The sequence below is a fragment of the Chlamydotis macqueenii genome, chromosome Z (genome assembly GCF_036417535.1).
Source record: "Chlamydotis macqueenii isolate bChlMac1 chromosome Z, bChlMac1.mat, whole genome shotgun sequence".
Classification (NCBI taxonomy): domain Eukaryota; kingdom Metazoa; phylum Chordata; class Aves; order Otidiformes; family Otididae; genus Chlamydotis; species Chlamydotis macqueenii.
The window spans coordinates 72,636,106-72,663,960 of NC_141593.1; the positions used below are offsets into that span (position 1 = coordinate 72,636,106).

The 27,855-nt window shown below is 40.1% G+C and overlaps 1 protein-coding gene across 1 annotated transcript; it reads left to right on the forward strand.

Moving 5' to 3' along the window:
• The first annotated feature begins 581 nt into the window (after positions 1 to 581).
• ACO1 (aconitase 1) lies at positions 582 to 27,261 on the forward strand. The gene is made up of 20 exons (XM_086770768.1): positions 582 to 703; positions 2,367 to 2,535; positions 5,488 to 5,625; positions 8,083 to 8,152; positions 8,261 to 8,444; positions 10,743 to 10,882; positions 11,883 to 12,054; positions 12,524 to 12,624; positions 13,671 to 13,787; positions 15,038 to 15,197; positions 18,427 to 18,562; positions 19,077 to 19,161; positions 19,439 to 19,595; positions 20,153 to 20,277; positions 21,047 to 21,151; positions 21,838 to 21,980; positions 23,407 to 23,554; positions 23,972 to 24,094; positions 25,082 to 25,267; positions 26,541 to 27,261. Exons 1-20 carry the CDS (start codon positions 601 to 603, stop codon positions 26,652 to 26,654), a joined length of 2,676 nt encoding a protein of 891 aa, XP_086626894.1. The 5' UTR covers positions 582 to 600; the 3' UTR covers positions 26,655 to 27,261.
• Positions 27,262 to 27,855: the final 594 nt, after the last annotated feature.

The window sequence follows — 27,855 nt, forward strand, 5'->3', positions numbered from 1 at the left end:
GTTAGGGTAGCCACAAAAAAGAAAAGATCTCAAACTAAAATTATGTTAATGTAAAGTCTACTTCAATTTTTGGTTTTGGTGGTGAGCCAAATGAATCTTTCTGAAATCAGGAGGGTTCCTTATGCCTTTGACAGTCAGGGTTTGTAATGTTAGGCTGTAACACTTTCTGGCTCAAGTAAAACTATCATGTTTTCTGTTTTAGTTGAATTGGTTTTAATTTTGAATGCAAGTGCCTGTCTATTTAGCTTTAGACCAATGCCACATTGTTGTGGTGGTTCCTGGATCACACAAGCACAAAGGGCTGTCTAGAAGCATCATGAAGCAGAGAATAATGCGGACACTGAACTTCCTTTGGAAACCACGTGGTATATCCATATTTTTCACAATGCTCTTATCTTCCTGCAGACCTCTAATCTCTGAGGACGTATTACAAGTAGATTTGTAGGGGAAAGGGCATGACTAACACAGACTGTGCAGTACCTTTTCGTCTGGTACAGGCCTTGTATGTGGGACTGTGGGACATGTACTTTGTATGTGGGACAGATGTGAAAAAGGCTTTGATTTTTTTTCTTTGTGTTTTAGGGATACTAAGGGTCTTGAATGACCATGAGCAACCCTTTTGTACGGATTGTGGAGCCACTGGACCCTAAACAGCCTCTGAAGAAGTTCTTTAATCTGAGCAAATTGGAAGATGTGAGATACGGTACGTTCATGGCATAAGGAAAGCATTTCATTAACATTGATGGACAGAACATGGAGAGACATTGCAACATTGGATGATATTTCGTCCCTGAAGAGATCTATAAATTCAAAAGGTGGTTCTTGAAAACAAATTTTTAGCAAAATTTAATTCTGGAATTTTAGAACTACAGAAATATTGGCAAGATCACAGTATTACTTTCTCAGCATATTGTGCACACAGCAGTCTTGATTTTGTTGAGTGAATGAGGAGGACTAGGCAAAACTAAGAGCACAAGTTTTCTCATATACTGCTATGCTACTCTAAAAGGCTGGAAAGGACCTAACCCTGATATGACTGAATCATCTAGAAAAATTGTTCAGCTTTAAAAAGAGTAGTGGCTAGAAAATCCTTTCTGAGCAAGCTTTTTCTCTGACACTTCTTGAAAGTGAAAACCTTACAATCTGTGCCACTGACTTAGAAAGCGAGTATCTATAGCTTAGAGCTGTCTGTGTTGGGTATTTTTCCCCTTTCAGAAAGGAAACAGGTGGCTATGGAGAATTCAGGAAGCAAGTTTTCTCTGAATGTCAGCAGTGTGTATCCATTGCAGGCTCAGATAGTGTGTAAATGAGAAATCAATTAATGTTGGACTTGGTGTGTGAAATGCAGAGATGAGTCTTAAGAAATAGACAAATACATGTATGATATTACCAGTTGATCCATTCCAGGATGCCAAGACTGATAAACTCCAGATTCTCTAAAGAAAGTAAGATGCCATTCTCACTATTCAGCAGAAAAATAGAATAACGTAGCAACAGAAGAATGGGGAGGGGGAGATGAAAGGGAGAGGGGGAGAAGATTTAAAAAACCAAACAAGAACAAAAAAGAACCAAAACCCCCAAAATGACTCTGAATGACTGTGTCCTGAATAATAGTTGGGATTTTTTTTCTAATAGCAGAAATGAGGTATCACTGTGATTAAGTGACTTCTGTGTCATGGGGGCCCTGTGTAGAAAGTTGTGACAAACTTCTCAAGAGATTTTTGAATGTAAATATTCTGAGAGGAAATCAGACAGCTATTATTATAGTGGACCAGGGGAGGAAGGACAGAGAACTATCAGGACTGTTCTAATAGTATTTTGTGTCATCTTCTGTAAGTATTTCTATCTTGAAGTAAAAGAAGATTAGCAGATGCACAGTCTTTCTGCCATTCAGTTTCATTCTCCGTCTCTGGAGAAGAAGAGACTGCCTAGACCACTAAAGCTATGATTTCCAACACGTCAGGTAGAAAATTATGTTTTTTCTGGTGCATTTGTATGACTGTGGTCAGTGGCAAGAGTGAGAGGAGACTGGAGAAACATGGTGAGCACAGCATGTTTTCAGAGTAGTATTGCTGTGGAGGACAGAAGAGCTCTGGAGAAGAGTCCTTTCAGCAGAGGTGTCTGCTGTCTCACAGGGACCGAGACAATAAATCAGCGCAAAAAATTGAGTGGAACAGGTCAGTTAGCACTGATCTCCTGACAAAGCTGGAGGCTAAAACAGGGTATCTGGTAATTTGAGATGAAGCCTTGTGAGAATACAGGGACAGCACTTGTGAACCCATCTGCCCCAGACGTTGAACTCTGCACTTGCTGACATGTGCCCTAAGGTAAAAACTGAATTTGTTTCTTTTCTTTTACCCATGCAGCACGTCTGCCATTTTCTATTCGAGTCCTCTTGGAAGCAGCGGTCCGTAACTGTGATGAGTTCCTAGTGAAGAAGGGAGATGTTGAGAATATTCTCAACTGGAAAGTGGTGCAACACAAGAATGTTGAGGTGCCGTTTAAGCCTGCCAGAGTTATCCTGCAAGACTTCACGTAAGTCCAGTGCTGGCCAAAGCTAGGAAGAGGGGCTCTTGAAAGTGCAGCAATGTTCAGCTTGGGCTGGAGGGGTGAGCTGGGGGAACGAATAGCAATTAAATGCTTGAAAAGACCTTTTCCAGCTTTCCTGGATGTCATGCTACAGACAGCAGTTGGAGAGGCAAACACTTGTGATAAAAGCTTTAAATAAACTACTTCTGGGATGGAGACATAAATATGGAACTCTTCAAAAACAGAGGGGGAAGAAAATGAGACAGATAAATGTCATCTAAATGAGGGAATTCGGAGTTTAGAGGTTTTGTTGTTCGTTGCGGGGGGGGGGGGCTTGTCTTTTTTTTTTTTTCTTTTTTTCCCGCCTCCTTACAGAAGCTCTTGCTTTATAACACATATAATTACTTTATCTTCTGAGCCAACATTATTCCACATATATTTTTAAGGAATTCTCTGCTATTGAAAAAATTAATATCTGCTTTTTCCCAGAAGTGCAAACTGAGATTCCTACCTAATGGACTCTGAAAGCTGGGCCTCGTTGTTGCATTGTAGTTAGTCCCTATGTGTCAGCATGTAATGGTAAATGTGGAAATTTACTAGTGGAACAGTAGCTTCTAACTGTTTTCAATACAGCATTTGACTTGCAAGTCCGCTGTCCTTTGTACCTTTGTCTGCTGCCTTTGTAAGAGAGTTTAGTTCATCTGTGGTAAGCCCAATGCTGCTAAGCTGTCAGTTGATTTTATTTCTCAGAACAGTAAAGTGTCTTAGCTGTCATACTTCCTGTTTTGCATTTTCCCAAAGGTTGGCCAAGTGCTCGAGACCCAGTACAGCTCCACTACTAAAAACATTGGGGAAAAACTGTCAAAGCCTCAGCTGAAAAAAAGTGCTAATTTCCTAGCTTTTTTTTAACCCATTGTGTGTTATTAACATTTTTAAGAAGCTGGAGCACAGAGGAAGCCAAACTTTCAAGCAAATGTTCTCTTTGTTACTGCACTTCTTTTTTGCCCCCCCCTACTCTCCTGCTGAGTTTTAAAAATTTGCCTGTAAGTCTGCAAAGCAGCTGCATTCATGAAAAACAAGCTCTTCAACAAGCTCCTGTGTGGGAGCTTTTGGAAAAGGTAGCTTTGGGAGAAGCCATAAAACAATTACATTCACATGTCCTGGATTAGATTTAGTGAATTTTCTAGATCTGATCATTCTGTAATTATCCTGAGCTCTTCTGGGACTGTAGATGGATGTTGTGTATGTTCAGATGTATAACATTTATAAGCTGGCAAAATAACTCTTCTACTCCTTTCCTCCCACTGTTGCCCTCCTCCAAATCTGCCTAGGTAGCATAACATAGCATTTGCTGTTTTTCTTGGAATGTGCATATCCTGGGACAACAAACTGCTTCAAACTGCTGAACAACATCAGTTAAATCCTGTCAAGGTTAGAAGTGTCAATGCTTTTTTTTTGGTTTGTTTTTGTAAACACACAGGATTTTCAAGGTAAAATTATTTGGGAATTACAAAGCCTTTTCTTCTTGCATAGTTTCTGATACAAATTTTAAATCTTAATAGCTTCCTTATAATCAGAGTTTAAAACACAAACTCTCACTGCTTCAGGCTGCTCTTAGAGAAGTGTAGTGTTCTCAGTGGGTTACTTAATGATGCCAGATCTTTATGAGCGCATCACAGACAGCTCTTTTTGTCTCAGCAGCCAGCAAAATCAGGTAGGCTGGTATGCAGGAGGATTTGCCAAACTGATTGGAAAATGTCATCGTAGTATGTACTTCTGTAGAAGCTGAGAATGTATGTGCTGAGAAGCACCAGAAGCTTTGTTAAGATAAATATAGAAACATGTATAATCTATTAGATAAGGCAGGTGTTGAAGTGCCAGAACTTCTGGTCACTACTCCTCGTTTGCTTATGACTAAACATGAGTTGGAAGTGGAGGATGGACAAAAGATTCTAATGTGCGTTACTTTGTCCCTCTGTATAGTTTACCTGCCTCACTTAGGAAGGAAGGCTTAATTTAAGGATTTAAAAATCATTTTGGATGAATGGGACATACAAATGTAGAGAAAAAGAAAGGCCTGTAAACTTTTTTCTGAGTCACTTGGAATTCAAGGGCTTGCAGGATTGTCACAAGATACGTGAGAAGGCAAAAATGTGGATGTTGGCCCATAGCCTGAGAATGTGCTGTTTGAATGTTGTTTATGGTATCAGGTCTTTTGTCAGTGGTAAGTACAAGAATTCATTAGTAAAGATGAATTATACACCTTATTTCTGCCTCTTATGTTTATCCAGTGATCTGCCAGGTCAGTCAAATCCACTTCTGAAAATACAGTTATTTTGCAAAGATGTTTTGCAGTCATGTTCTTTGTAATTTAAGAAAACTGATGCCCTACTCTGCCAGTTTCACTTGAAGTGTGGAAGGTATCAAACAGCCCTGATTATGGAGGAGATTTTCCTATGCTTTGCAGAACTTGGAAGAGATTGCCTTAAAATCAGCTAAATAAACATATCAGAGAATGAAAGAAAGAACATGGTCATTTTCCCCCATCCCCATGTCGTCTTTACACACTGTGGACAAGAAAGAGGAACTGAGCAAAAGACGATAAACCAGTTCAAGGTCCCAAAGGAATGCTGGCTTGGACTAAGTTTCCAGATTCCCAGCCAAGCATGTTAAACTGCTTTTGTTACTTGATGAATTTTGGTTTTAGCTTTTCACTCTTACAGTGCTCAGAGTATATGTGCTATTCCGTCCCTTCTACTCTTCTGACTTTGTTTTCCCAAGGGTTCTGTCTCTGCCGTAATGAGCCCAAGACGCAGAGTAAGGCTGTGGTTTGCTTTGTAAGGGGAAGTCTGTTCTGCATCTCAATCTTGGTTCTGTTTGTTTTGTTGGTTTTGGTTTTGTTTTTTTTTTTTTTCTTTTCCAAATTGTTTCACCTTGCCTATTTGTCTTCTGTTTTAGTGGGGTACCTGCCGTGGTTGACTTTGCTGCAATGCGCGACGCTGTGAAGAAACTTGGTGCGGACCCTGAAAAAATCAATCCTATCTGTCCTGCTGATTTAGTGATAGATCACTCCATCCAGGTTGATTTTAGCAGGCGGTAAGGATACAAAATAACTCTTACTTTTTAACAGTAGTAAGCAAATTGGATCCAGCTGCTAATAATAAAAGTAGTTCCATTGGTGGTATTCTTAGCATTTGTATTATAACATCCTGGACCCTAAGAAGTGCTTAAGTTAGACTGTTGTATCAGTTGCTCTGAATTAGATGGAGGAATTTTTTTTTTTTTTCTGTGCTGTGTCTCTCAGCAGCACAAGCCTGGACTAAATGTTAATAGAAACAGGCTCAGTCCAGACCTGTGGTGATCATAATTTTCCATAATAGTACTGCATTATTATTAGTTGCTCAGAAATAACTCTTTGCCACATGCACTTTTTTTGACCCCATAGGGCTTTTTGGAAACGACAAGTGAGAATGTCTCCTTTCTTCCTTATTAAGAATAAGAATAGACCTTAGCAGCCCTAGCCCTGCTCTGAGGAACTGTTTGCTAGCTCAGTGCCTTTACACAGAAAAGAGAAGACACTGATTAATATGGCCTCTATAAGTTCAGGAGAGAAACAGAATGTTATTCAATTCTCACTATGCTACAGGCAGACTCACTGGACCCACAATCATAGAGCTGTTCAGGTTGGAAAAGACCTTTAAGATCATCAAGTCCAACCACAAACCTAATACTGCTAAGTCCAACACTAAACCACAGCCGTAAGCACCACATCTACACATCTTTTCAATGCCTCCAGGCATGGTGACTCAACTGCTTCCCTGAGCAGCCTGTTTCAGTTCTTGACAACTCTTTCAGTGAAGAAATTTTTCCTCATGTCCAATCTAAACCTCCCCTGGCACGACTTGAGGCCATTTCCTCTCATCCTATCCTATCACTTTTTACTTGAGAAAAGAGACACACTCTGGCACGTCAGTGTCTTTCTTGTAGAGAGCAGCCCAAAACTGCGCGCAGCATTCAAGGTGCAGCCTCACCAGTGCCCAGTACAGGGGAACAATCACTGCCCTACTCCTACTGGTCGTACTGTTTCTGATACAGTGAAATACAATTAAATTGTATTTCGATTACACTATTTGTGATACAATGAAATACAAGACCTCTGCATAGGAGTCCTTCAAGCCTCCATGGTGTCTAAATATGAGCCTACTGAACTACTCTTCCAAATAAATCCTGCAGTTACATGTTTCACTGGTGGTTTCTTTCCATCTTCCAAATTCCTAAAGGTTTTTTTTTGCCTGCAGTTACCTTGCTGGCTAAAATAGTCTGTGCATTTATTGTCCTCTGTAGGAGATAGTTTTGAAGTGGGCCACATAAGTTATAGCTTTACAAAGAAGAAAGTTCCTAGAAGGTGGAAATTAAGGAACATAAAGGGCACTTTTTTAGTGCAAATATTTACACGCTTTTTTAGAATAAAAATACTGAACTTGTAGGGAGAAGTGTATTGCAAAGCCTGCTCCGTAGAAGGATGTTGCCACACTTTTTTCCCCACTTTTATCTCACTGATACATTTTTGTAGTTGGCAGGAGAAAAAAAGGCCAAAAAATTGACTTATGTAACTGTTGAAAATCAACTCCTTTTAAGTTTTTTTTCTAGAGATGCTGTATCTATTCTTAACCTTGACATTAAGGAGTTTAGAAACAGACACAAAATTAGAAATAGTCATCTAAAGACTAGTATCTGGGTAATGTATGTTCTAGCACTAATGTATTCAACTAGAAACCTAACCTTTTTTCTTTTTAATGTGCATCACATACTTTTTAAAGATCTTTGGGAAACAGTATTTTCTTTGTGAACAAGATATGGTTTCCATCTTTACAATAGCACAAAAGCAACTATTATGATTCTTCTTCTGTATATTTTAATAACATTGATTTTAGGTTGTCAGTAGTATCCAGAACTTCATTTAGATAGGTTTTTTTGCTAATAAATGTTTTTTTTTTTTGTCACAGCCTTATTTTATTTCTCATGTATATATGGAGAACATTGGCCAGCACTATGCTTTAGTTCTCTCAAACTCTTCAGCCCCAAGTTAGGCAGCCAATTCAAGTGAAAAGTTTGTTAGCCCTGTCTGCTTTGAAACACAGGGGCATCAGGCATCAGGTGATAACCTCTTTTTAACTGAAGCTGCAGGGCAGTTGTTGTTCCCTTTACTGCTTTGCTAATTACTTCTAAGTTAAGTGTTGGAAACTTCACATTGCTGTAACATGTAGTGTAGCTTTTCCCAACCTACAAGTTTTAGGCCTGTCACATATATTACATGCAGATTAGCGCTCCAAGTTGAACCAGACTTCAGGTATTATCTCTTAAATTTTCTTAAATCTTTTTTTATTGGTTGCCTGCAGTTCACAGTTGCAGTGAGATTAAAAAGGTGAGATTGATCAGCATTAACATTAGCTAATAACTCTTATTTTCTTTCAACCTTTTGGTATATCTGACCAGGCATAATTGTCAGGTGGATACTTTTTGGTTCTGACAGCTGATTATTTTCACTTGCAGATCAGACAGCTTGCAAAAAAATCAGGACCTAGAATTTGAAAGGAACAAAGAAAGGTTTGAATTCTTAAAGGTACAGAAATAACTAATCCTATTTGCATGGATAAAAGTGCAGTGAATAAAAGTTCTTCCAGTGCTCATGTGCATTGAAAATTTTTGACACCAATTCCTTCTGTTTCAGTGGGGCTCTCAGGCTTTTAAAAACATGAGGATTATTCCACCAGGCTCTGGGATCATCCACCAAGTGAACTTGGAGTACCTGGCAAGGGTTGTGATGGATCAGGACGGCTACTACTATCCAGACAGTGTGGTGGGCACCGACTCGCACACCACCATGATAGATGGCTTGGGAGTGCTTGGCTGGGGTATGTGCAGTAGCATATCATGAATAGTCTGTTGGCTGACTAAGCTGCGTTTCAGAGTCTGGTGGGTTGACCCTGGCTGGCAGGTTAGCCCCCACACAATTGGTCACTCACTCCTCCTGCCAGCAGGATGGGGGAAGAGAGTCAGAAGGGCAAATGCTAGAAAAAACTCATGGGTTGATGCAAAGACAGTTTAATAAGTGAAGGGGAAAAAAAAAAACCCAACCTAAACAAAAGCAAGTGATGCCAAGACAATCACTTCCCTAGTCCGGCTGGCCACATGATTTCTGATAGAAGCCATGATGCTGTTGGCCCTCTTGGCCACCTGGGCACACTGCTGGCTCATGTTCAGCAGGCTGCTGACCAACACCCCAGGTCCTTTTCTGCTGGGCAGCTTTCCAGACACTCTTCCACAAGCCTGTAGCGTTGCATGGGGTTGTTGTGACCCAACTGCCTGACCTGGCAGTGAGCCTTGTTGAACCTCATACAATTGGTCTCAGCCCATTGATGCAGCCTGTCTAGATCCCTCTGCAGAGCCTTAGCCTCATTTTTCTCCACAAGTTGAAAAGCATGGCTGAGTGTCGTGGTTTTGTTAGTGAGGGGGGCCTAAGGTGGTAGCTTCTGTAGGAAACTGCTAGAAGTCGCTCCCCTTTGTTCAGTGGACTTGGCCAGGCCTAGGGCAGACCTGCTGCTGGCCAAGGCCGAGCCAATTGGTAGCAGAATGTTCCGTGATAACGCCTCTGCGATAATGTATTTAAGAAGGGGAAAAGAGGAAAAAAAAAAAGAGGAGAGAAGGTGTGAAGAAGCTGAGCGAGGGCAGAGGCGCAGAGGGGGAGGCGCAGGCCTCATGGGCCTTGCAGGCCTCACCCTCTGGCCTCTCGCCAGGCAGCTGACTGGGCCCAATTCGGTCCAGCCCGGCTGCAAGAAGTGGAGAGGAGAGGAGAAGTGAATAAGATGTAAAAAAAGATCCTGAGAGACATCTACCAGCCTGTTGTGAGGAACGGCTGCAGACGCCAAGGTCAGTGAAGAAGGAGGGGGAGGAGTAATGCGGCTCCTGGCCAAGATTCCCCTGCAGCCTGTGGTGACGACCATGGTGGAGCAGGTTGTCCCCCTGCAGCCCATGGAGGTCCACGGAGGAGCAGAGATCCACTTGGAGCCCGTGAAGGACCCCGTACCGGGGGAGGTGGATGCCTGAAGGAGGCTGTGGCCCGTGGAGGGCCCGCTGGGACAGCTGTTCTGGAGAGACTGCACCCGTGGAAGAGATGACCCACGCCGGAGCAGTTCCACAAAGGACTGTGGCCCATGGGAGGGACCCCGCGATGGAGCAGGGGAAAGAGCATAGTCCATACCATGCGTGCTGAAAGCACACTCTTGGATCCAGCATTTCTTGATAGTGGGTGGTAATGCTGAACTTGCATCATACCTGTCTGTGCTAGCCTGTCAGTCATGTTGACTAACTTGACTGTTTAAAAATTATTCAGCACCTAGTAAAAGGAGTCATATGATTGGATCTGTCACGGAATTAAAGAATTACCTTTTAAATTAACAGGTAAAACATTTTGAATAAAATAAATTGAAAATATTTTTCAGAACCATTATTCAATTAAGTGGGGAAAAAGAATAGGAATAGCGGTTTGGCCTACATAAGCAACTATTACAAGCAATTTGTTATAGCTCATTATTAATTAAGGTAAACAAAAGGTAAAAGAAGGTTTGAAAGTGGAAGATAAACATGAAGGGGACTTTATAAAGGGAAAAAGTGATAAAACTGCTGCCTAGTGTGAAATTGCTAGTAAACATCATAGGTTTTTTAGATTGCATATGACTATGACATCTTGATACTTTCCTTCCTTCAAAATAATTTTAAGAGGTTTATTTTTTGACCAGTAGTCGTTGTCTGCATACATTTCATTCACAGCAACCGTGTCCAATGCCGTGTCAGTTGTTCTTGTTTTTATGCATTGCATGTTTAAGTCACTAAATAAACCTTTTACAACTCTTATTGTGAAAGCCAAGCATCCTCAGAGTAAGTTGCTTAGATTTGCCTAATAGCCTATCTAGTGGCTGAAGAACAAGGATGAAAGTGTGAAATGGAAAGAAATCAAAAAGTCCTACCTTGCAGAAAGTGAAGCAAGGTGAGGATCACCTCTTAGCAGAAGGCTAAGCCCTCTGCCTCTGTGCCTTCTCTTCCCTTTTAAACCTTAAGTTGAGTAATCATCAGTCAATTGTACTTTGTGGGTTTATCTTTGACGCTTTACTATCTCTCTGAATAGTTGGATTGTATACTTCTGTTGTGTACAGGCGTTGGTGGCATTGAAGCAGAAGCAGTGATGTTGGGCCAGCCAATCAGCATGGTGCTTCCTGAGGTGGTCGGCTATAAGCTGTTGGGAAACCCTCAGCCACTCGTAACATCCACTGACATTGTGCTCACCATTACCAAGGTAATGAACATGGTGGCTGTTTTGCCATTACTGCTAGAAGCTATGCATGTTCTGTAGGACAGAGACACTGTACTGCATGCTTAGGAGCCCTGTGTGTGCTTCCGTGTAGTCATTTTGGACTTTTGTAAAGCTTTATTCTGTGTGAGTTGAAATCAGCTGCCCAAGAACAACTGAAAATTTGCTAGGAGATCTTTCCCAGAAGGCAGACAAAATAGAACAGAGAGCTTATCTCTTATAGCCTGTTCAAATCCTTATGTGCAGACCTGTTTTGGGACAGCAGTGCTTGTAAAAGGATCTTCTTCCTCTATTGTCTCAAAAGAAATACGATTACATTCTTTTTTTAATTACTTAAAATAAAGCAATGTAAAACCTGAAAACAGACAGTAAGTGTGGCAATCTGATTTCTTTGATATGCAGGTGTTTGGCTCGCATGTCATAATGTCCATAATATCACTCTGTGGATTGTGACTGAATTAAGAGTGTTACTGGGTCACCAATAATGTTGTTGGAGGTCAGAAATCTGGTACACATGTTCATCATGGGATGCTGTCTCTAGAGAGAACCTCCAAATGGGGAAATCCAACATTTTTTAATGAGTTCATCCGGATGTTGTGTGTGTTTAGTCATTTACAGTCTGATTCATGTACTCATGCAGTTGATTCTTTCTATTTTCCCATCTTCCTGGGTTTGCTGGCTAAAGATCCCACACTGTTCTCTCCTTACAATGTAATGTTGAGAAGAATGCAGTTGTTCTAACATACTCCAGTTTAAATGAGAGGAGGAGCAAGTTTAGAAGAAATACATCCCTGTGTTGAATCTTCTTATTGGAACTGTACACCTGTGTCCTCATCTTTGTGATTTAGTTTACCAAAGCTTCCTAGTTTCAAATGGCTTATAGAAACCTTCAGAAATGTTTATCTGAAGTTGAAAGCAGGATTTCGTAACATACTCAGGTCGTTTGACACCTAGCAATGACACAGGCACTGTATTTTTATAACAGCACCTTCGCCAAGTTGGAGTTGTGGGTAAATTTGTGGAGTTTTTTGGTCCCGGTGTAGCCCAGCTGTCAATTGCTGACCGAGCCACCATTGCCAATATGTGTCCAGAGTACGGAGCAACAGCTGCGTATTTCCCGGTGGATGATATTAGCATTGGGTACCTGATACAAACCGGTGAGTGTAAGAAGAGACCGTGAGTTAAAGGCATAATTGAAAGCAAGGACTCCAGCTCTATATGGTGTCGTTAGTGATGGGGTTGAATCAGGTGGAGCCTTCTGAGCTTGAAGGCTTTTTTTATCCATATTTGCTTATTCAGGCTTGCTCTTGCTCTTGGGGTCCATTCTTAGGAAGAGCCGAGTGTTAGACTGTTTCACAGCTAACTGCCTGCTCAGCCCTGCCCAAACCTGGTTTGTCCAGATGACAGAAACAGGAACCTAGGTTGTGTTCCGCAAAAGCCACTAAGTCTGCTTGATTGCTTTGTTTCTAGTGGGTCTCTTTTGTTTGTGCGGAAAGGGTCTTGTAGTGCAATGTACAGTGTGAGCAGTGAAATAGCCTGTTATGCATCTTTTCTTTTTCTATCACATAGTAGTTTCTCAGTTTCGTTTGCATTTTGTTTTTTTTCTATATGTGGCTTTTACCTTAGGCCGTGATAAAGAGAAAGTTATGTGCACAAAAAGGTATCTTGAGGCTGTGGGAATGCTAAGAGATTTCAAGAACTCCTCTCAGGATCCGGACTTCACACAGGTTAGAACGACTCTGTGTTCTGGCTCCTTGCTTTATGCCCTGCCCTATTTTAATGTGATAATTGTCTTGTTTTTCACAGAAACTAAGAATAGTCAAGGGACTCCTTATCCTTTTATTTGGTCCACACAACTGTCTTAACTTAGGGCCCAGGGGAATGAGTCATCTGGCTCTACACGTGTGAAAACTTGGGCATAGGTATACATTGGCTCTCACTTGAGCTCTAGATGGTGCAGGTTCTGGAATTTGATCCATGTAGTTTTGAGAAGTCCAGTCCAGACTCAACTGCAGCTGTGAAGATAGTGTAGATGTTGTCTGTGTAAGCCTTGTCCCAGTTTTACCTTTATTCTGTTCAGCAACTTACTTCACTGTGTGAATCGGGACACTTAGAAGCTCTGTGTGGTAACCACAGACCACACAAGCCATTTTCTATGCAATAAAATCAAGCTCTTACTCAGTGTCCAGGAAACACAAGAATATTCCTGGTTTTCTCTACAGTAAGAATTTATCTTATAACTTACATTAAGGTTTGCAAGATTATTAAAAATAAAATGTAAATATGGAAAGACGCAACACACTATAAAAACAAAGTTGAAACATGGGTTAGGATAGGAAAATAAGATAATCTGTGTTTTGTAATAGACTCTATTTTCCCCAAGGCCAAGATGAACAGTCTGCTTTAGTTTATGCCAGTACCAGGATTTCTTCACATTATTGTTTTCTGAAGAAGAGACCCTGCTGCTAGCGTGTGAAAGGACATAATTCTCAAAACCATCTACATTGTTGAGATGCTTTAGTGACACGTCGGGTTTTCAATTACTGGGGTACTTCTGAGAGCCATACCTGCGAGCTGGCAGGGTCTAAAAGTAGAACTGTTCCTTTTCTTCTGGTCTTTCCCTTCTGCTATGTCTTTGGTAATTTCTGTGAACAAACATAATGATGTGCAGACTTAGCCTTGGTTCAACAGCAGATATAAGGCATACCTGTGGCTTAACTGGCTTCAACTTGACATGCAGTGCTGAACCACTCTCTGTTTCTCTTACTGATAGGTTGTTGAGTTGGATCTCCATACTGTTGTGCCTTGCTGCAGTGGACCAAAAAGACCTCAGGACAAAGTTGCTGTGTCAGATATGAAGAAGGACTTTGAGACTTGTCTGGGAGCCAAGGTAGGGACTAGGAACATTTGGGCATACAAGCTAATGCATACTTCTAAAATCAGGAACTACATTCTGGGGTTAACTTGTATGTTGTTTGTTTGCCTATTGAAAGCTAAATAAGGATGTTTTAATGCAGTTTAGAAGATGACATCAACAATGGGTAGTTTAAAATTGGAGTGATGCTTCTCTCACGTGAAGTTATTAATCGCCTATCCAAGTAGTAGTTCTTTCTGCTTTTAGATCGGTCTTAGGCCTAGCATGGCTTCAACACACACTAGGGATTTCTGAACTAGCCATGATGAGTGTTGTTAGTAGTGTGGACTAAGTAGCTACTGCACTGAGCTCTGTGCTATCTACCAAGCTCTTCAGCTTTTCAAGCAGGTTATGCCCTGAGCTCCACATGGTAGTTTTGCGTTCAGTACTGAATCTATTCAACAGTTCAGAACTGCATGTGTCTCCGTGACTCTTTGATGTTGGTGGTAGAGAGAGAAAAAAAAAAAAGACTTCTCTCTACATCATCCAGTCAAAAATGGTTATTGAAAGTAGTACGGTATTTTAATTTGAATTAATATGCCCAGACACTTAAGTTCCCAAAATCAGTTTGAATCCTTACCTGATATGGTAACCGCCCTTGTTAAAGGTGGTACAGAACTCTAGGGATGTAAATTAAGAAACTTAAATGACTGCAATTCACAATAATTCTTGTTTGGCCATGTTTTTCAGACTCCATTAAATTACCTTATGCTTTCAGATCTCTAAGCGTAGTTTTTCACAGTGTGAACAGTGCCTTCTTCCTCTTCAATTTTTTTCAACTGTCAGGCTTTTGCCTGTCAAGTCAGCTCTTAGTATAAATTTGAGCTGTTTGATATTCATGGCTTAAAAATCTTACGTGTAACGGCTAAAATCACAGGACTAGATTGTGTAACAAGACTATATGTGATCAGGCATCTGGAGCACACAGGAGCAAGAAGCATCCGAGCAGTCTGAAGAAGGATATTTTCATGCAGGAAGAAGACACAAAATACATTTTTCTGCAAAGACTGCTTCTTTTACCAGTAAACAGAGAATAGTATAGATGTCAGAAAAATAATTTTCATCTGCCACTTTGACCAGAGATTCAGTCCTTCACTAGCAGACCTGAAAGTGCAAGCATGGATGTGACAGACAGACGCTTCTAATTTGTGAAATTCCCAGCTAACTTCCAGTCAGAATATTTACATTAACCACATCCTTTTGATTCTTACTTTTTATCCTCACAGCAAGGATTCAAGGGATTCCAGATTCCCCCAGACCGACACAACAGCATAGTCAAATTTAATTTTGAGGGCTGTGACTTCGAGCTTGCTCATGGTTCAGTAGTGATTGCTGCCATTACAAGCTGTACAAACACCAGTAATCCCTCAGTTATGTTGGGAGCAGGTAAGTTTGTTTGCTTGATGTGCAGTAGTTTCTCTATAGCTCTGGCTGTGTGTCCTAAAGACAAGTACAACACTGATGTAATTCCACATGCACACTGCTGGTTTTGTCATTTGGAGTACTAAAACTCAGCTTATCCCTAAGGGTAGGAGAAGGAGCTATGGAAATGGTAGCTAGAAACGTGGGTGGGAGGAAAATGTGTTTTTGCTTCACTGTCTTCTCTGCAGGGCAAGCTGGAACTGAATTAACCAGCACCTCTGACACTTGTTCAAATGCGCAGAAGCTGTTACATAGAGGTGAGAAGAGGCTATCAAAAGTCAGAGCCACAAGAAAAGGAACAGCAAAGAACAGTCTGTGGCTTTAAGTCTGAAGGTGTTCTGATCTGGCAGCAGAGTACAGAACATACACTTAGCTAGAATTATATCAAGTTGTTCCAGCTAGAGTCTGAGGGCATGTGAGGGGTGAGCAGAGGAGAAAAATGGTGTTCTCTGATATTGCCATCTTTCAGAGCCTTGTCATTTACATCTTAACTGCATGCAAGAAAGGGTCGGATGTGGACTTTGTATCCCAAACTTTCTTGCTTATCACGATTCAAATACTACAAAACAGTAGTCTGAGTTCGTGGTGTTAAATTTCACCTCAGAAGGATGTTAATTTTTAACATGACTAGTCTGGACAGAAAATTTGTCTTTTGAAATGCGTCCTTCTGGCAACAAAATATAAATGAAGAGAGTAAGCGCAAAGCGTTCAGTTTATACTACCCCAGTTCAGTCCTTTTTCCCCAGGTGCTTGGCTTACCTGCTCATGTATGTCTTTCTCTTATCTGCAAACACATAAAATAGACATTACCTGTCACTATGAGATCATCACTGCATTAGGGCTTCCTAATCTGTTAGACTGTTTGTAGAATGCAGGCTTATTTTCTGCAAAGGTTGGCAGGAACGTGCAATGGGCAATGTAAGGGCTCTAGACCAGAGAGGATTACTTACTGGTTGAAGTTACGTAATTTGTCTGCTTTGTTCTGCTTTGTTGACAGCCTCCTGACAACAGTCACTTTGTGTTTAGTTTGTCGAAGTGATATTTGTCACCTGTTCTTGGGCTGGTGTCTTTCTTTGGCTACTATACAGTACTAGCAGCTTACCTCCTTCCCAGGCACAGAAGGTCTTTTAATTCCTAGCAACAGGGACAAAGTCCATCATAAAACAGGATGTGTGGTGGAAAGGGAAATGGAGGAGACCTGCTGTACTTTTTACCCCTTGGAGAGGAACAGAGTTGAACAAAATGTCCCAATTTGCTTGCCCTTGACAGGACAGCCAAATCAGCATACTTCTTTCCTCAGGTCCATCATGAGCACAGAAATAGAGTTGTATTCTTTTCTTACAGGGATTAAAAAGTAGGTTTCCTCCAGGCAGACCATCTTTGCCCTGTCCTATTCCCTTAGTTCTAGTTGGATGTATCCCTCAGTTGTGCTACCTGCTTAGGATATAGTTTCCTCAAGTGTTTGACTCCCAGGCTAATGGCATGCATTTTTAACCCTCTCTATGGCAGTGGGGATGCTGATCTTCAAGCCTACTTGGCTTAATAGTTGTGTTTAAAGTGTAGCATGCTCTACAGATACAAGTTGGTACTTTGAAAAAGTTCACTACTACTTAATGCACAACAGCCTAAAGAGTGTAGTCCTAATGATCTCAGCGTGTGCACTCAAATTTAGTGAGTACTCTTACCTTTGCTCCCTTTCTGTACAGTGACACTTATGCTTTGACCTCAACAAGCAGGGAAAAAGTAATGCTGTCAGTTTCCGGTAACTGTTTGTACTTTACAGTGTTGAGAACCTCAGAGAAACGTGATAATTCAGCTTTCAGAGTTTGGTTTGAAATGAAAGTAAATAAAACATACAGTGCTCCCATGCTAAAAGAAATCCAGAATTTGAACAGTTGTTTCAAACTGCCACTCTATATATCCTGTGCACTATATAATGTTCAGGGGCTGTGTGTCTCTCGGAACAGTAAGCCTGTAGTAGCCTTGACAGCCTAATCTGACTTTACAAAGGTGTTTGATTAAGGTTGCTCAGAGCAACTTGAGTTCTATCATTGCCAGTTTTTAAAGTTTGACTTTGCATTCTTTTCAGAACTGGTAGTGGCAGGAAAACAGAAGCCTGCACTTTCAAAAAGGCTGTCAGGCTCAACGAACAGTGATCGTTTTTTCATGGTCACATTTTCAAAAGTATCCAGGAGCTCCAGCTTCGACAGACTGCTCTGGCAGCTAAGGAGCATCAGCAATTTCAGGAACAGGACTGCTTTTTAAAATTCATGTATCTGCTTTTAGGCCTCCAAATCTATCGGTGTAGGCCTTCTCACACAACACGTGAAAGTGGAGGTCTCCAGCGCCTGCAGCTCTGCCAAACAGCTGGCAAAACCACAACAGTTTGTTGTCTTCCTGTTGGAGATCATGTTGGATCAAAGCAGAGCTGATGTATATTTTCTTATCTAAGTGGAAATGTGAGAGAGAGAATAAGGCATCGGAATGTGAAGCTTTGCATAGTTTGCATGGCTGCTTTTTTTTTTTTTTTTATGTCCATCCTCAGAAAGGGCTGGAGGGAGCTTGTTTTCTGAACATTCAGCTATATATGGACAATTCACTTAAAAGGAAGACATTCAGGATGAATATGTTTCTGGTAACACATACGCTCCACTAAAACATCTCTATGTGTGTTACAAATTCAGGAGTGGTAAACCAGCACTCCTGCAGCAAGCTGTAGATTGTGATAGCTTGTTTGTGACAAGGGCCCGAGTTGTGCTCTCATAGCCGTGTGCTTCTGAGGGCAGCAAGTTGTATGTTGGCAGTTATTTCAGCACTGGGTCACTAGACCACCGTAAGTGGGAAGTTAACAATTCTTTTTTGCATTTTTTGTGAGACACCTCTCTTAGGAATAGTGTTTGTTTAACTATATGAGTTTTGAATGCCTATGTGCTGCCCCAGTGTGAGTGCCTTTTGCTGAATGCAACTTCCAGCAACTTTGCAATGGAGCAGAAATTGCAGACTGGATCTACAGTTCAATAGAGCACTTGAGCTCCAGCTGGTTATTCTGTGATTCGTGCTATTGGCTCACTGTAACATTTAATTGCTGGGATTTGAGCCTTTCCTGTTATTTAATGGTACTTCTGTTAACCTGTTGATCCACCAAACTGTCCCACTTCCCGGAAAAATTGCAACTATCCTTTGCATTTTTCAGGATTGCTTGCTAAGAAAGCTGTTGAAGCTGGTTTGACAGTGAAGCCATACATTAAAACTAGCCTGTCTCCAGGAAGCGGGGTCGTCACTTACTATCTGAGGGAGAGTGGAGTTATGAGTTACCTTTCCCAACTAGGGTAAGAGTGCTTTTGTTACTAATGTCCTATGGCTGCCTAACTAAAAGCATTGAGAATAAGTTATGCAATAGAGTAACTTTTTCTCTGTACAGCTTAAATTGTATAGGAGGTACCCTATGATGTGATACTGCATGAGTTAGCGCATTGCTGTTGTGCTGGCTGACTTTGTGCCAATGAGAGAGAAGGCCTATTACCTGCTTAGGTTCTTGAAGACTCATGTTCTTAAGCAGGAAGATGGGTTATTTTTGAAAAGTGATCATTTTAAAATAGCATAAATGACACTATATTGTTGTTCATCTTGCTAGATAACACATTTCCCAGATCTTCATTCTCTGTGCATGGGCAGTCATTGCAATGACAAAAATTTAGCATTTTTGAAAATGCTGGTTTTGGCAGCGATTTGTTTGTTAAAACGGTACGTCTTCTGAAAGTAATCCTAGCCAATTGCTAAGATGTTAAACATCTTCCTCCAAAATAGCTTTTTATTCACTGATAATTTTTATGCTCTGTCAAGGTTTGATGTGGTGGGTTATGGCTGCATGACATGTATTGGCAATAGTGGACCCCTACCAGAGTCTGTTGTGGAGGCCATTACACAGGTATGCAGCTTTTCCTCTTAGCTTATTTAGGTAAGCTGTTCTCTGTTGTGTGCTGTTCTGAGCTACATTATACTGTGCACTAACTCTTCTCAGCTGGTGATGTAAGTTCAGTCTATATTCTCTTTTCTGTCGGAAGTGCTTTGGAATTGTTTGGAAGGAGACAGTTCTGTGACTGTCCAGTCATTGATGCTGCAGCTTAGTGCAGCTCTGCAGACCTGCTGGGTGTGTGGAGCCTGCAAGCACCTCAGCTACCTTTGTCTCAAACTCTCTCTTGCAGGGAGACCTCGTAGCAGTGGGTGTGTTGTCTGGCAATAGGAATTTTGAAGGGCGTGTCCATCCCAACACCCGTGCTAACTACCTAGCCTCCCCACCACTGGTGATAGCCTATGCAATTGCAGGGACAATCCGGATCGACTTTGAGAAAGAGCCCTTGGGTAAGAGAGTGTCAGGATGCTTCTTTTAACAGCTTACATACTAAACTGGTTGGAATTATGCTCTTCAGAAACATTTGCCCTAGGGAGCTGCTTCAAGTCACTGAGTACTTACGGGATGCAAAGCATGCAGTTGTTAAGAAACAGAGCAACAAGGAGTCTGTATGATGGAGAAAGGCGAAAGCTAAGCCTGACCAGTATTCTAATCCCACAGGGGCATCTTTTTGATTATATCTGGATGGCAGTCTCTCATGAGCAACCTGACCTAGTAAACTTTTTTTTTTGAGGAGGTAGTTCAACTACACAGCCCTCAAAGATCCTTTCCAACTTAAATTATTCTGGAAGGCCACTGGGAATCACAAAAGAAGGTGTACATTCAGGCATCATCAAGTCTATAAGAATGCCTTTTGTCAGACCCTTGTAGGCAAAATAAGATGTGTCTCATGGGTGTTGTCATGTTTAGAAGGAACACATAGCTAAAGGACACTACAATAAACTTTTTTTCTTTCTTTCTTAATGGAAAATTTATGCAACAAACATAACAATGCCATTCTCTACAGGAGTAAATGCTTCAGGGAAGAAGATTTTCCTGAAAGATATTTGGCCAACAAGAAACGAGATTCAGGCTGTTGAGCGTGAGTTTGTTATTCCTGGGATGTTCAAGGAAGTCTACCAAAAAATAGAGGTGAATTAATCCCCTGGGCAGTAGTTTTCATTGATGTGCTGTGCTGTTCTGAATATGTTAAATAAGCTGGTCTTAGATAATGAAGCAAACCTTTTGTTTCCATTGCTGTTTCTTCTCTTCTGACAAATATTCAAATGAGTTTGTTTGTTTGTTTGTTTGTTTTTAATGGCTTCTGGTTAATTGGTTCTTAGAGCCAGTTTTGTCCTGAAAATGATTTTTTTTTTTTAATGTAACATATAGATGATGTGTTTTAAACAGTCATCTTTGGTTGATATTAGAAAGTGAGATATTCCAGCTTCACAGACATTTGTTTTTTTTCAGCTGACATAAAATTCATTTGCATTATTTAACAGCATACACATCAGAATAAAACTTGTACTTGGTAATGTCTTCCTGAAAGCCTTTCTCAGGTATTGAAACAAAACATTCTTAAGGTTTACATGTTAGGAAAGCTTCTTAAGATTACTGATAAATACCCTTGAGAATTATAAAGTGTTATCTGTGTACACAATACAGGTTATTGTCAGAAGACTGGATGAGCAGCTCTTCTGTAATGAAGTGAGGATTTTCCTAACTCTTTTAATAGATAGAATCATTCAGTCCCCCCCTCCAAACGTAATGTATATTGTCATAAGAATTTCCCAAAGGGTTTTAAGAAATACGCAAGGCTTTTGCTGAAGTTAAATTTGTAATTCAACCTGGATTCTGAAGTAATTCCATTAGTTCTGAAAACCTAGAAATCAATGGGATGTTCTTGTGTGTTTTTCAGACAGTAAATGAAGCTTGGAATGCCTTAGATGCTCCTTCAGATAAACTATATACTTGGAATCCCAAGTCAACTTACATCAAGTCTCCACCTTTCTTTGATGGTCTGGTACGTGCACACTTTCCCTTTGAATCAAGCCAAAGTGTGTAGTGACCTTGACTGATGTTAAAGATGAAGCAAAGCCACTTCAAGGGGCCTGGGAGCCTCCATCATAACCTATGGAGGCTTTGGTTCTCAAATGTTAGAATTACACTATTGTATTAATTTTAGTACAAAGGCGTGAGTGAATCTGAAAATTGTAAGGATTCTCTGTCACTTCAGGGCTTTGAAAAGTCTCCTTTTCCTTTTAAGCTGAAATACTTTTAAATAGTCACACAGCAAGTGAGGGAAAAGGACAGGAAATGAAACCCACAATTCTGCCTGCCTGCATCTTGCACCAAATAGTTCAGTGTTCAGATTGCTATTTCAGTACCACTTCAAAGAAAATGCAAATTTCAATGCATGCAGATGTCTAGGAATCCTGGATTTTCATCTGCGTTCATTCACCTACCATACAAAGCCTCAGCTAATTTTTTTGCCTCTATTTTCTTCACACGTGAACTTGCTGACAGACAGCCAGGACATCATATTTTGTTCAAGAACATAAATATTTTTAAAAGGGTTGGGTTTTTTCCTTTCATGTAACTTGTATTAAAAAAAAAAGGAGACTTTATTTTGCAATTTGCACTTTTGAGAAAAGTAAAGGACTTCTGTGTCACATTTTAATGATTTTGTTTGTATTTATGATGGTGTAGACTTTGGCTCTCCAGACCCCAAAAACAATAGAAGATGCTTATGTCCTGTTGAGTTTTGGGGATTCAGTGACAACTGACCACATATCTCCAGCTGGGAATATAGCAAGAAATAGTCCTGCAGCCCGTTATTTGACCAGCAGAGGGTAAGCAATACTTCGTTCTTGTTATAAATTGGGAAGAGGAAAATAGCCACAACTACTATACCATGTTCCAGGCACACTGCTGTCTGTTCAGACGCATCTGTTCACATCATATTTGATGGATGCCTGGAAAATACATAGAAGAAGAAAGAAAAGCATTTCTTTGCTGTTTCAGCAGCTCTCACCAAGTGTAAAAACTTGCAGAGAGTGTGCACATCCATTACATGAGAGAGCTGAAGACCTTTGTATAGAGAGAGGGGAAGAAGCTAGTTTTTGCAGTAGTCTATTAATAAATAAGGGCATGAGGACTTGTCTTCCTATCAAAGCAAAATTATCGTGGTCCTTAATGCCAAAAATTGGTTTTATATTTACTTATTCTAGCATAGACAACTATTTCACAGATCTAGGCTATGAGGAGCTACAGAACATCTAGAAATATAGGTTTCAGTGCAGCTGCAAAAACTGGCAAAGCTGTTGTGGTTGAAATTTAAACTGCTGTAAAATGTTGATCTTTTTCTATGGCTAGCCTGTCAGTTCAGAACCTCTGGGTTCAACTCAAGGCAAGACTAGGTCTTGCTGAGTTGTCCTGTTCAGTCTTCACAGATAATATAATAGTTTTATTCTCTAGTTTAGCATTTCTTACACTTCAGTGGTGTTTTGAGGAATGGCACTGACGTTACTTAAAAAATATTTTCACTAGACCTAATAATTGTGGAGAGGAAATTGATTAAAACAGTGTGATCTACTGAAAACGTAACTACTCTGGACTCTTTGGCCCTCTGCTATCAGTCACTTTGAAACCTAAATAGTGCTACACACGTTACAAAACAGATATTGTATGTCATAGCTGCTGTTTGGATGTAGCATAATACAAACAGTCCGGTTTTCTGTTACAGTCCAGCACATTTTTCTTTATTGGTTAGGCTGGCGTATACCCTCATTCCCATATCTCTGCAAATGAATTGTTTCTTCTGTAGTTCTAACTTGCAGCAGAGGCTTCTGCCTTTTAGATGTTTAACACAGTGGTGTCTCTACCTTTGTTCTAGATGCTATGGTAATATAAATAACAAGAAGGATTTTCAGTAGCCAGCTGTTAAGAAAAGAACTGTATTGTGTCTTGTGACCTAACATGAACTATATCCTTGCATCGTTATTGGATACTGTTTTCTAGGGCAAGGGATGAGAATACTATGGAAGCTGCTTTCTGTGACCAAGCTCTAGGCAGACTTCATTTTATTTATTTATTTATTTATTTCCCCTTTCAAATGTCTTAAAAGTAGAAGTATCAACTAACTGGTTGCTACTGCCATGATGAGAACTATGTATATACCTGCCTCAGAAACACCACTTCGTAACTTTCCTTTTTTAAAGCACACAATGCTTCAGTCAAAAAACAACAGTTTCATTTTGTTTTCTTTTCTTTTAATAGTCTGACTCCTCGAGAGTTCAATTCTTATGGCTCCCGCAGAGGGAATGATGCTGTCATGGCCAGGGGAACATTTGCAAACATTCGCTTGGTGAACAAATTTATTGATAAACAAGGACCTCAGACTGTCCATTTCCCTTCTGGAGAAACTGTAAGTACATGTGCTGGTTTAAACTGAGGCTCACTGACAGTAGAGTGGATTAGACCTGCTTTCCTTCTTACAGCTTAGGTCATGTACTTAAGTGCCTTTTAAGTAAAGCCAGTGAGGGGACAGGACCTATGTTGACCTAGGGAAGCAGGTCACACATACCTACAAAATGTGGTGCTATCAGGCATATCAGTGGAGACTACAGTCATTGAGGAAGGGGTAGTGGAAGGTGCAGCTGCATTTGTGTTGGGAGATAAGGCTAGAAGTCGCAAATCATTGTATGGTTAATATCCTTAAAGTGCTGCTTGGTGGAAAGGGTGGGCTTCAGCTGTTTATGTGGAGACACTTCTTTCCTTGTTTGCCTGGAACTGTGCTTTCACCCCCAAAAAGTGTATAAAGTGTTTGGCATTTTCATTCCAGCTGGATGTCTTTGATGCTGCAGAAAGATACAAGCTGGCTGGCCATCCTCTGATTGTGCTGGCCGGGAAGGAATACGGTACAGGAAGTTCCAGAGACTGGGCAGCTAAAGGACCATTCCTTTTGGTGAGTGACTACAGTAAACTAGGTGCATTCATTTGTCAGGAAGATTAGCTTATCACCAACATCCTGGGTAGGTCATTTTCACTTTTGGTAACAGTTATTTTGATATCTCAGCTGCCTCCAAGAGCCACAGTAGAGTTGCAAAAGCTATTTAAATATTAATAGATCCTGTACAGACTGCAAGCCTTGACTGATCGTTAGCTAGAAATCCACAAGACTACACCAGAAAGGACGGTTTCTCTACTTCTGCTTCCCATAACCCAGTAAACCTTGGGTCTGCTCCTGCTGCCTCCTTCAGCTCACTTAGCAGGGAAGACAGAAAGTATAAGAGAAAAGTAGTATTAGTGAAAATGAAATTTAGCGTGGCTTCCCCATGCTAACTTCAGGGATGCTTAGCAGTTTTGTTATGGGAGCCTAATAGAAATCCAGATACAGTGAAGTATCTGTTTTGTTCTTTTTGTGTCCTGTCCTATGCTATTTACCAGCCCAAACTACTCTGAATCAAGCTTTCTTGGTGTGGTGTTTGTGTATTATTAAACAAAGTTTCAGGAGAGTTGGTGTTTAAGATAATGTTAATCTAAGTTTGGGGATTTTTTCCCAATGGTGATTTTTTTTTTTTGTCTTTACTGTATTAACAGGTAAAAATTTAGACACTAATTGAAGTGCATCCTTAGTGTAGGACGGCAACACTGAATTAGTAAGAGTTACAGAAATGGCTAGTGGTACTGTCAGACATGTTAAAGAAGTATGCAGAATTCTTGAGAAAGTGTATGTAATTTTTTGACAATCGGACTTTTTAAAAATATTTTTTTCAAAGTTAACATATTATCAAGTAATCCTGGACAGTCTGCTGTCAGACAGACCTGCTGACTCTACCAGTAGCTGGTAAATAAAATGGAGGGGACCACAAAGGTACCAATTTCCTTCCTATAAGCACAGAAAGACTATATTGAACCATGAAGATAACTATACCTGTTGTGTATTTCCCAGGGTGTCAAGGCTGTACTTGCTGAAAGCTATGAGAGAATTCATCGAAGCAACCTAGTAGGGATGGGAGTGATTCCTCTGCAGTATTTACCTGGAGAAGATGCAGGGACTTTAGGACTCACTGGACGAGAGCGTTACACGATTATCATTCCTGAAAAGTTAAAACCGCAGATGAACGTCCAGATTAAGGTACAAGACACCTGTGGGCTGAATTTTCTGAATCACTGTAATTTCACTGAGAATGAACTGCCTCTTCAAAAAATGTGCTTTCACATGGCACTAAGCGTCTCTCACTTGAGTTGGTGAAGGGGATGAAAACAGTCATTGTAACAGGGATTTGCTATGATGGGATATAAAAGCAGCATGCCCAAACTGTTTTATTTAGCACAAAGCAGTCCTGTATTTTGAACCAGTCTTTCGAAGTCCACTATAAATTTTTCCATCTCAGTTAAATGTTGGAAGCACAACAGAAAGTTAACTGTAAGTATTAAATTAAATAAATCAGACTAACTTATTTAAATGAATTTAAAATAATTCATTAACAAGTCAACTGACAGTATATTGTACACAGCAGCATTCAAAGTGAAGTCTAAGCATACCCTGTATAAAATCTAGTTAAACTTCAAAGCCTGTATTTGAGACTGCTTTTTGTCTAGCTTTGCCTCCAAACCTATGCCCTTTTTTGAAAAATATTAGTATCTACGATAAAAACTTCATTTATTCTTGATTGGAATATCTGTAAAACTGACTTACTTAACCTAGTAGCATCAAAGTCTGCTTTTTTTACTGTGGTTAGCAAAACAGTCTACTTATTGCGTGTTCATTTAATGCAGGTGATCTCCCTGAATTAATTTCTAACAATACTTGTTTACCTGTGCCTCATTAACTGCCCTGAAATGGAGAAAGTATAGATCCCAAAGAGTTGGTCAGCTTATCAGTCAGAGATGAACATTGTGTATTCATCTGGAAGTAACCTAAGGGAGTCTTCAATAAAACACAATAGTTTTGTTAACTTCATGCACTTTTCTTTGTGCTTTTCTGATTACCAAACACCAGGCCTCAAAGAAAGGTAATTAAATTAGTACTGCTGTTGTACCTAAGCCGGAAGCATGACTACATAAAAGAACATCAAGAATTAGTATAACCACTTGAAAGGATGGACAGCTTTCATGCCTCTAGGCTTATATCAACAATAAATCTAAATGAGGCAGCAAATGCAATGCAAGGAGAATCCATACCGAGCTCTGTGTTTATTATGGTTTATTTTAAACCATTTTCCTCTTAAGCAGCTGGCTGTACTCTAGTGTGCAAAGAAATAGTGATGTCCAGTGCCTGTTCACTTTAGCTTTCTATCACAACTTCTTAAGATGGCAAAACTATTGTAATAGCCCTTATTTTACTATGATGTCATGTAACGTGTAGAAGGTTCCTCTGCCTGAATGACTTTCTTTCACCCCAACAGCTGAATACTGGGAAAACCTTCCATGCCATCATGAGATTTGACACTGACGTGGAGCTCACTTATTTCCACAATGGCGGCATTCTGAATTACATGATCCGTAAAATGGCATCCTAATCAAAAACATTAAGAAAAATGTCCAGGTACAAGCCTGCTTCTGGTGAGCACAATAAAACCATGGTAATCATAAATGTGAACACGTGAACCATAAAGTGAACAGTCTTTTTCATGGATTGTATTAGAAGGCTTGTTTACAATGCTGAATTACTCTCTGCATCAGGAAACTGGACACACTTGCCCAATTAAAGTAAACAGCATTTATTATTTGTTTTGTATGGTGGTTGGCTTGACTTACCTTAGAATACAGTGCAAAAGTCATTAAAATACTGCTGGAATCTGTGGAACTGTTGGAAGATCATGTGCTGATTTCATTTACTTGGTCCATTTAGTTTGACTCTGAAGTTAAGTTCTCTGCTCATCATCAGTGGTCCAAAAATTAACTGACAGAATAAAAAATAATTTTTATTCCTTTCTGATTACCTTATATTGACTTGCTTTCTTACTCAGTTGACCAGAATCTGATCTAATACTGAAATTAATTATTTAGCTGTTTATTAATTTCTAAAAATGTGAACTTTGTTGTTTAAAATGTAAGCCTTTGTGGAAAGGTGGACCTATTGGGGATAATATTTCTAATGGATAATATTAAATTTATTTTCAAGAAGTTTGGTGGTTTTTGTTGTGTTATCCTCTGTACTGAGATGCAGAACAAAGCTTTGACTTTAAACCCTTCTCATGGTTCCTGTAGAAGCAGAGTCATAAAAGTCTTGATTTCTCATATTTTAATTCTTATTTCTTTGAATAATCTGCATGAGACAGGATGAATACAAATACTGTCAGATACTGGCGGTCTTCTGTAACTCAACAGAATACCACTGTGATGTACTTCCCTATTTTGTGTCATCAAGAAGACAATCCACCAGAATTTGAAGATCCTTGTCAGCAATTTTTATGGCAGTTAGCAACCAGTGATTACTCTAATGCATTCACTGAAGTGAGTGACTGCCCAATCCACAATCTCACATGAATCTATTTACAGTGGTAACAAATACCCTCTTGCTCAGAGATTAACAAGGTTATAGTACTAATTTTTACACTTAACAGTATTCAGAGCAACTGCTACAACAACTAACACAGTGGAGAAATTCTTTCAAAGTAATCTCCTAATGTATTTCTAGTGCAGTCAGCTTCAGCTGTATCTGGAAAAAAAAAAACAATGAAAATAGTTCCGAACCTCAGCTGTTCTGTGATTCTGTGA